Source organism: Condylura cristata, unplaced genomic scaffold, assembly GCF_000260355.1.
Source record: "Condylura cristata isolate star-nosed mole 26May11 unplaced genomic scaffold, ConCri1.0 scaffold00034, whole genome shotgun sequence".
Classification (NCBI taxonomy): Eukaryota; Metazoa; Chordata; class Mammalia; order Eulipotyphla; family Talpidae; genus Condylura; species Condylura cristata.
Window position 1 is genome coordinate 5,886,976 of NW_004567135.1, and position 8,069 is coordinate 5,895,044.

At 66.5% G+C, this 8,069-nt stretch overlaps 1 protein-coding gene across 1 annotated transcript in view; it reads left to right on the forward strand.

Moving 5' to 3' along the window:
- The first annotated feature begins 265 nt into the window (after positions 1-265).
- KRT80 (keratin 80, type II) overlaps positions 266-8,069 on the forward strand; it is an 18,266-nt gene continuing 10,462 nt past the window's right edge. Inside the window, exons 1-2 of the mRNA XM_012732309.1 lie at positions 266-565; positions 5,361-5,569. Coding sequence (XP_012587763.1) covers positions 266-565; positions 5,361-5,569 — 509 coding nt within the window. The remainder of the gene's footprint in view (positions 566-5,360; positions 5,570-8,069) is intronic.

Consider the following 8,069-nt stretch of genomic DNA (forward strand, 5'->3'; position numbering starts at 1 on the left):
CCTGGCTGGGTTGGGGGCCGTGAACACCCCCTCAGAGTCGTGGATCCCAGCCTGGCACGGAGCTGGGGTGCAGGAGGGCGGCGCCACGTCATCTAACAGGTTGGTCTGGCTGGCAGCGTCCCGCCCTCCGCAGCTAATGAGCACTACACAACAGGTGTTTGCGCATCAGTGCCCAGCCTGACCCGCCTGCGACGGAGCCAGCCGCCTGCGCCCTCCCAGGCTCCCCAGCTCGTCCCGCGCCCTCCCGGCCGGGCCGGGGGCCACCATGACCTGCCGCTCCTGTGTTGTTGGCTTCAGCAGCCTCAGCAGCTGTGAGGCGACCCCAGCAGGCAGCCCCTGGCCCCGGACCTCGGGATGGGGCGGCTGCGGGGGCCCGGGGCCGAGTTTCAGCTCTCGCAGCCTGACCGGCTGCCGGCCGGCCGGCACCATCCCCAAGGTGACCGTGAACAGCAGCCTGCTGGTGCCCCTGGACCTCAAGGTGGACCCGACCATCCAGCAGCAGAAGACCCAGGAGAAGGAGGAGATGAAGGTTCTCAATGACAGATTTGCCTCCCTGATCGGCAAGGTGAGCAGAAGGGGGAGGGACGACGGTCAGGCCCGGGCAGGTGGCTGTGCCCTGTGTTTCCTGGGCACCAGGCCCCACCCCTGCCTGCAGCCAATGGGGAACTGGGTTGCTAACGAGGCAGGCTGGCTCGGAGCTCAGCAGGAGATGGGAAGGGCTGTCCCGAGGCAGCGGGGAGAGAGGGGAGCCCCAGAAGGATAATAACCTGCTGTGTGTTCTGAAGCCACCGCCCAGGGGGGGACTTGGGGAGCTCTGACTGGCCAAGGGGAAGCCCCGGGTAGCAAGGGCTGGCGGAGGCCCCAGTTGCGACCCCACCTCAGGGCGGGTGGACTGTGGCGATGACCTCTCCAGGGGCACCCCTCTGTCTAGGCCTCTGGCTGCACGCAGCCTCCCGGACTCAAAAGCACAGACGGTGCCAGGGGGTGAGTGGCCACCAGAAGGAGGCTGGGGACCAGGGGTGCAGCCCTGGCACGTCAGGAGACAGGAATGCAGGGGTGCAGCCCAGATTCCTGTCCCCACCTGAGTAGCAGGAGTGCGGACGTGCTCTTGGCCAGACGTGGGCTGGGGGACGCATGTCCACCTCTGCCCAAGCGAGGGCTTTGAGAGTTCCCAGGAGCCCTGTCCACGCCCCAAAACTGCCCTCTCTCCCCTCCTCCGGGAAGCCCCTCTGGCCAGCCCTCCCAGTTCTGCCCCCTCCTGCCCCGTCCAGGAACAGCAGTGGCACCCTCAGCTGTGCTCGCCCGGGCATTCGGGGTGCTGGGAGCTTTGTTTCTGCTTCCTCCCTCCTCACGAAAGAACTCACCTCTGCACCCACTGTCCAGCTGAGGATGGACCGCCCCGTCCCAGGGGCCCAGAACCCGCCTCCCCTCTGCCCCGCAGCCCGCTCGCCCTGTCTACCTTCCTCCCCAGGGCGCTCGGGGCCCCGGGGTGGGTGCTCGCAGGGGGCAGAGGACAGGTCGCCCCCGCGGGCCGTGGCAGGCGGGTGCCATCTGCCCAACAGCCACGCTGGCGTGACGAGCTCCCCAAGATGACCCAGAGGCCAGGCCCTCGCCGGAGGTCACATGCCAGAGTGTCCAGTCTGGACTGAACTAGGGCCGTGGCGGGCCGGTGGGCCCTGCAGGGGCACGTTTCGTGTCCCCCCTTCCACGAGCTAGAGCAGTATCTGTCCCCAGGGGTGCCTGGGCGGGAGGCCGAGGAGGGGAGGGAACGGGGCTCAGTGTGCGGGAGCTGGGGGAGCCCCCCCGCCCAGGCTGCACAGAGCCCTCGCCGCCCCGGGGGCAGGTCTCTGCAGAGGCCCCCACTCCCAGCCTGGTTCCACCCCTTAAAGGAAGGTTCCCGGGCCGGGTGCTTTCACCCAGTGGTGGCTTTCCTCTGCCGTGGCCCGGGAGCGGCACGTGGGCATGGGGGGGAGCCCTGGCCCCGGGCCAGGGTCACGGCCCCAAAGGGCTTCAGCAGAACTGGAGGCTCCCCGCCCTCAAGCCTTGGCCTGGAGAGAGGGCTCCTCAGGGGGGTCAACACAGCCGCGGGTGCCAGGCTCTGGGGCCCTGCCGCGGGTGCCGCCTGAGGAGGCCCCTGAACCCCGACTCTAGGGAGAAGGCCCAGAGCTCTTGTCTCCCCCTCCTCCTGGTAAGGAGCAGGAGGGCCCATGTGGGAGAGGACAAGACTGAGGCCGGGGTCCCCAGCCAGGCTCGAGTCCCACCCGCCTCAGACGCTGGGTCACGCCAAGCTGTGTGACCTCAGCGCCGTGGCCCGTCAGAGTCAGGTGGGCTACCTTATGGGGAGCGCACAGTCACCCCTGGTAGCAGGCGACGGCCGACACACTGAATGTCAAGAGGAAGATGCAATGAGCGGGCCCAGGAGGCCCAACACCCAGCTGGCCCCTCTAGGCCGGAGCCTGAGTGGGGGGGGCCGTGCCGGAAGGGAACAGAGGAGCTGGGGGGAGGGGCGCGGGCCAGGACTGGGGGCCACATGCAGGACCAGGACCAGGGCCGGAGGCCATAATGGTGCAGGGGAGGGGGGCTCCATGGGGAGAAGAGACGCCCCCTCCAGCTTCCTGTCCCCTCTGGGCCACTGAGGCCCCAAGGAGGAGGCTGCAGAGTTGGGGGGACGAAAAGAGGACAGGGAGACGCCGGGACCCCCGAGAGCTTGGGACAGTGCTGGCTCTGGCACTGGCGGGCTGTTTCCTGGGGCAGGGCACCTGCCCTCTCTGTGCCTCGACCCCAGCCCCTGCCCTGCTCCTGCTGAGGGGAGCCCCTGAGGGAGCCCCAGCTCCGGCCAGCTTAGGAGCTGGTGCTGCCACAGTCATGAGAGGCAGGAAGAGGAGGGGGTGGCGGGGGGCAACCCAGAGGCCTGGAGGGCCAGGCCACAGCCAGAGGCCGCTGGCCGGAGTCCTGACGACAGGTGGGCATGCGGGAAAGGAGTTGAGGTGCTTGCTCAGCTAAGGAGGCGCAGAGGGTGTCCAAGAAGGGCAGTGAGATGCCCGCAGCCAGAGGGATGGGTGGTGTCCGCCTCTGGGCCCTGGAAGTCGCCGGTGCCATCCCCTGCCCAAGCAGCCCTTCCTGACAGCCTGGGGCCTCCTGGCGCCCCCAACTCCTGCTGGGTGGCAGGACCTGCTCACCCTCGGGGGGCGGGGGGCCGCCAGGGCTGTGGCCCCGGGTTAGGGGCCTGAAGCCTGGAGGTGGTTGGCATCCTCCCGGGAGGGGCTCCCCGCTCTGACATGCGGGTTTCTCCCCACCCTGCCGGGAGGCCCCAGAGTTGAGTACAGTCAGTTCTGTGTCTCTGGGCCTTGGCTTCCACATCTGGAAAAAAAGGGGTGTTTGCTGCCCCTCAAGGAGTTGTCATGTCCCCTCCGTGGGTCAGAAAGGGAGGCCAAGGCTCAAAGCCCGGCAGGCTGGAGGCCGCTAACCTGGCGCCTCGCGGGGTGCAGCGACTACCCCCCTTCCCTAGGCTTTGTTCTGAGGGAGGAGACCTGCAGGAAGGGTTTTGGGGTTGTTTTGGGTGGAGGAAGGAGCCGCACATCTCTTTTCTCACTCCACCCTCAGTGTAAACATGGGGCTCCTGCTTGTCAAAACGGAAGAAAGGTGGGGTGAACAGATACTTCACCCCCTCCCCTGGCACTACAATCCCTTTGCAGACAAAGTAGGCCAGAAGCACTCTTGACCTCGTCCCTACTGAACCTGTTTGACTGTGACTGCAGCACCATGTGCACTTAAGCTCAGCTCGGGTCAGAGCTCACCAGCCAGCTCCTCTGAGAGCTGCCGGGGACTCGACTGAGGCCTGGTGCCATCCCTGCGAATGCCAACGGGCATTTCTGGGTGGCCTCAGTCTCCCGGGGAAGCCCGGGGGTGTGAGTGGGCAGGACAGAGAGGGGACAGCCCGCCTGGCCCGCAAACTCAGGAGCCGACGCCAGGCCTGACTGGGCAGCTGCCCTCAGGTGGGCCTGTCTGGGCAGCTTAGCCACCAGGTTGCCGTTGGCCCTGGGCAAGCCGTGCGGTGCCTGGGCCCGCGTCACCTCTGTAAGGGACGGCTCTGACCACCCGGTCCCAGCGGCTCCTGGCTGTGATCGGGGAAGCTGACGCCACCACGGGAGGGTCTGCTGAGGTCACAGCATCCTGGGGACAGCAGTCCACACTGCCCAGGGGCCAGGCCCCTTCTTCCTCTGGCCTGCCCGTGTCCTGGGGAGCAGGGCTCGCGAGAGGGGTGCAGCCACTCTTTGAGAGAAACTACAGGGCAGCACAGGCGAGGACCAGATCAACCGGGCTTGGTTCTGGAGGAAAGGGGGGGGTCTCAGGGGTTCCCTACAGGAAGGGAGCTGGGAGCACCTCTGGGGGTCTGGAGTGGTGGACAGGTGAGAAAAGCTGGAACCTGGAGCGATCAAGAGGGATTTCTGTGCTGTGCTGGAGCACGAGGGGCCCTCACCCTGCCAGCGCCGGGTATGAGCGCGGCCGGAGCCACTGAAGCAGGCAGCCTAGAGCGCTCCCTGTCTTTACTAGGCAGAGTGAGCCAGCCGGGCTGGCGGGGCCCAGGCCAGGTGACAGCAGCCGCAGACAGGAGGCGGAGTGCAGGGGCTGAGGGATCCTGAGCCCAAGCCACCAAGGTGCCAGGCCCGGGCCACCCGCCAGTGCTGCGTCCCTGGGTGCCTGGCTTGACCTCTCTGCGCCTGACTGTGAGGTGCAGCTGGCGTGGGGCGGCTGAGGGTCCCCGAGTGAGACGCAGCCAGCTCCTGGTGCCCTCCGGAGGCTTGAGCTGTTGCTACTCCAAAGCGTCCTGGTTCTGCCCTCAGCAGTCCTTAGAAGCTGGCGGGATGGGTGCTCACCCCAGCGCTCGCTGGGTAAACTGAGGCTTGGAGAGGCTACAAGCCCAGGGTCGTGAGGAGGTTTAGCACTTAAAAGCCAGCCCCGGTCCTAACCTGCTGAGTTTCCAAGTCAAGATGAGACCAGGCTTGTGGGGGGCGTGGGGAGGGGGGTAGGAGAGGGAGATGCTGGCCGGCCGGGAGGGGACCGGCCGGCTCCGAGGCCCCATGCTCCCGAGTCTCCCACCCGAGCCCCAGGCGGGCACGGAGAGCTGTCACAGCGCTGCGCACGGCCGGGCCCTGCCCGCATCCGCCGCTCCCCTGGGAACCTCTGCTAACCGGCCCCGCCTCCCTCTGCACCCTCTTACCGCGCCATTCAGTTTCAGCAATCAGTCACTGGAAATGCGGTGAGGCCAGTGGGTGTGCGCGGGTGGGCGGCGCTGCCCAGGGCCGGCCGCGCCCCTCGGCCACGGCCCTCGGCGCTCACGCAGCCCCCTGCCCACGCAGGTGCAAGCGCTGGAGCAGCGCAACCAACTGCTGGAGACCCGCTGGCGCTTCCTGCAGACCCAGGACTCGGCCCCCTTCGACCTGGGCCACCTGTACGAGGAGCATCAGAGCCGGCTGCAGGAGGAGCTGCGCAAAGTGAGCCAGGAGCGGGGCCAGCTGGAGGCCAACCTGCTGCAGATGCTCCAGAAGGTGGAGGAGTTTCGGGTCAGGTCAGTTGTCCCTGGGGGAGCCGAGGGCAGGGAGTGGGCATTTGGGGGTGCGGGGGGAGTCAAGCTGGACCCAGTGCGAGGCCCAGGGACCCGAAAAGAGAGGAAACTCCTTTAAAGGAAGGTTGTCTGTCCAGACGTGTTTATTCCTCACAGTGTGGCGGGTGCAGCTGCCCCAGGCCCGCCCCCCAGCCCCGCCCCCTCCCCCGGCCCTCACCACAGTGACTCTGCAATGAAGCCAGCCCTAGCCAGCTCAGCCCTGTGCTAGCGGGCCCGGGCTCACTCCTCGCACCCCTAAGCATGCTCGCTCTCACCCGCCTGTCCGAACGGTGACTCAAAGGGTCAGAGGATGCAAAACTGGACGGCAGCTTGGCTCCCCCTTTCGTGGGGAAATTGTCACGTCCTGAAGGAACGGTCGGGCCCGTGCTTCATATATTGTTTGGGATTTTCTATCTCGTCTGTGCTAGAAAGGGAAGGGGCCAGAGGGCAGGCAGAGTGCCCAACAGCTGGGCTTTGTCTGAACGAAGAGGCAAGTTCCCAGGGGCCATGCGCCAGATCTCAAGGGCCTGCAAACACAGTCCCGGCTGCAAGACATCTCCACACCTCAGTGGGACAGACGGGTGGACAAGCAGCCAGCAGGCCGTGCAGCTGTGTGGTCAAGGGCCGGGTGGGACGGGGATGCCAAAGTGAGCCTGCCTCTTCCAGTGCAGGGACAGCTGGAGGCCAGAGTGAGCGTGGGGCTTGCCCCATTCCTCTCCGGGAGGGTCGCTCTCCCCTCTCTGAGGGCCTCCGTGTCCCCATGGGTGAGTCTGGTTGGAACTTCCCAGCCAACAGACCGGATCTGCAGTCCTGGCCTCTGCTGAGAGTGGTCGAGCCCCTCCCTGGTCTAGGGGCCAGCTGGCCCCCAGCCCTGCCCACCCGGACCTAGGGGAACACCCAGGGAATCTGACAGCCTGTGTGAGCCGCCCCACCTCGCCCCCTGACCGAGATGAGGGACCCCGTGTCCACTCAGTAGCTTTCGCTGGTCCAGAGTAGGTCTTTGACTCTCAAAGGGTCAGAGAAAAGCAGAACTGGGGGGGGGGGGTTTTGGCGCCCTTTGACAGGGAAGACAACAGGGGCCCGTGGAGCTCAGGGGCTTGAGCCCGGGAGCAGGCCATGCTGAGTCCCAGGCCTCACCGCGGCCTGCCCGAGCCCCACCGCCCATCCGCCAGGCACCTTGTACCTGGAAGTCCTACACAAACACTGCTTGTTGCAATCTGCCTCGGCGTCCTCCCTTGGCCTGCTGCCTGGCTTCCAACTGCTGCCTGGCTTCCAACTGCTGCCTGACTTTAGCGTTTAAGCTCGGGCTCTCTCCCCCGTCTCGGGGCTGGGAGCCCACCCAAGTTGAGGGAGGGTAGGCCGAGGGCCTCTGGGTCTGCCCACCGGAGCCAGCTAAGCTACCACTTGGCTGAGCGGCATCGGGGCCCTGGGAGCCAGGAGACGCCGGGCCAAGCCCCGGCAGGGAGGGGTGAGCCTGCCTCTTCGAGGCCGATGAGATCAGCTCCACTCCTAGAAATAAACAAGGGGGATGCGGGTGTGACAGCCCGAAGATCCAAGAACGGGTTTGGGAGCTGGTGGCTGGCAGACTGGCGGAGGATGGAGGGTGGAAGTGGGGAGATGGTATCGCTCACGCCTCTGACGGGACAGACGCTTCCTCCAACCGCTTTGATGTAGCGGGACCCCACGGATCAGCTAACCGACCCTTCTATTTACTGGGGATAAAACAGAGGCCCAGAAGGCCACCCAGGGGCCACCCAGCTTGCCCGGGGCCACCCAGCAAGTGACTCAAGAATGCTGCTCGCAGCACAAAGCACCTGGCTGATATGAGTGACCCGGATGAGAAGGGGGGACAGGAGGCTACCAGGGGGCTGGAGAGGGCAGAGGGAGACAGGAGGTGGCCAGACAGCTCAGAGGACCCACCGGACAGCTCTCCCTGGGGTGCAACCCCAGGCAGGCAGAACGTTGCTATGGGGTGGGGGTGCGGGGTGCCCAAGTGGTGAGGGCCAGTCCCCGACCACGGTCCCCTGGGCAGGGAGCTCCTCAGAGGCCCGAATCTAAGGGGAACCCTGGGGGGCGAGCGGGGGCCCACAGAGCTCAGACGGTGTGGACCGTAGTCGCTGCAGCGGCCTGGGGCAAACACCTCACATGTTCGCCTGTTTAATCCTCACTGTACCATGACTGAGGCCCTCGGGGTCTGACCACGGTCACAGCTGGTCAGCAAGGAAACCAGGACACGAGGCCAGGTCAAGCCGTGAGGCTCTGGCAGCCCACGTGGGGGCGGCACAGCACCCCAGCCGGACACCCGCCAGGCCCCCGTTTCCTCATTTGTAAAGCGAGGGCAGCAAGACCCCTCACCTGAGGGCTGAGGGTCACAGGCAGGGCACAGGGCGCGCTCCAGGGCATTCTCAAGGCCCACGTGGGCTCCAGCCTGCAGATCAGTCTCCACCCCCCAGGAGACCCCCCC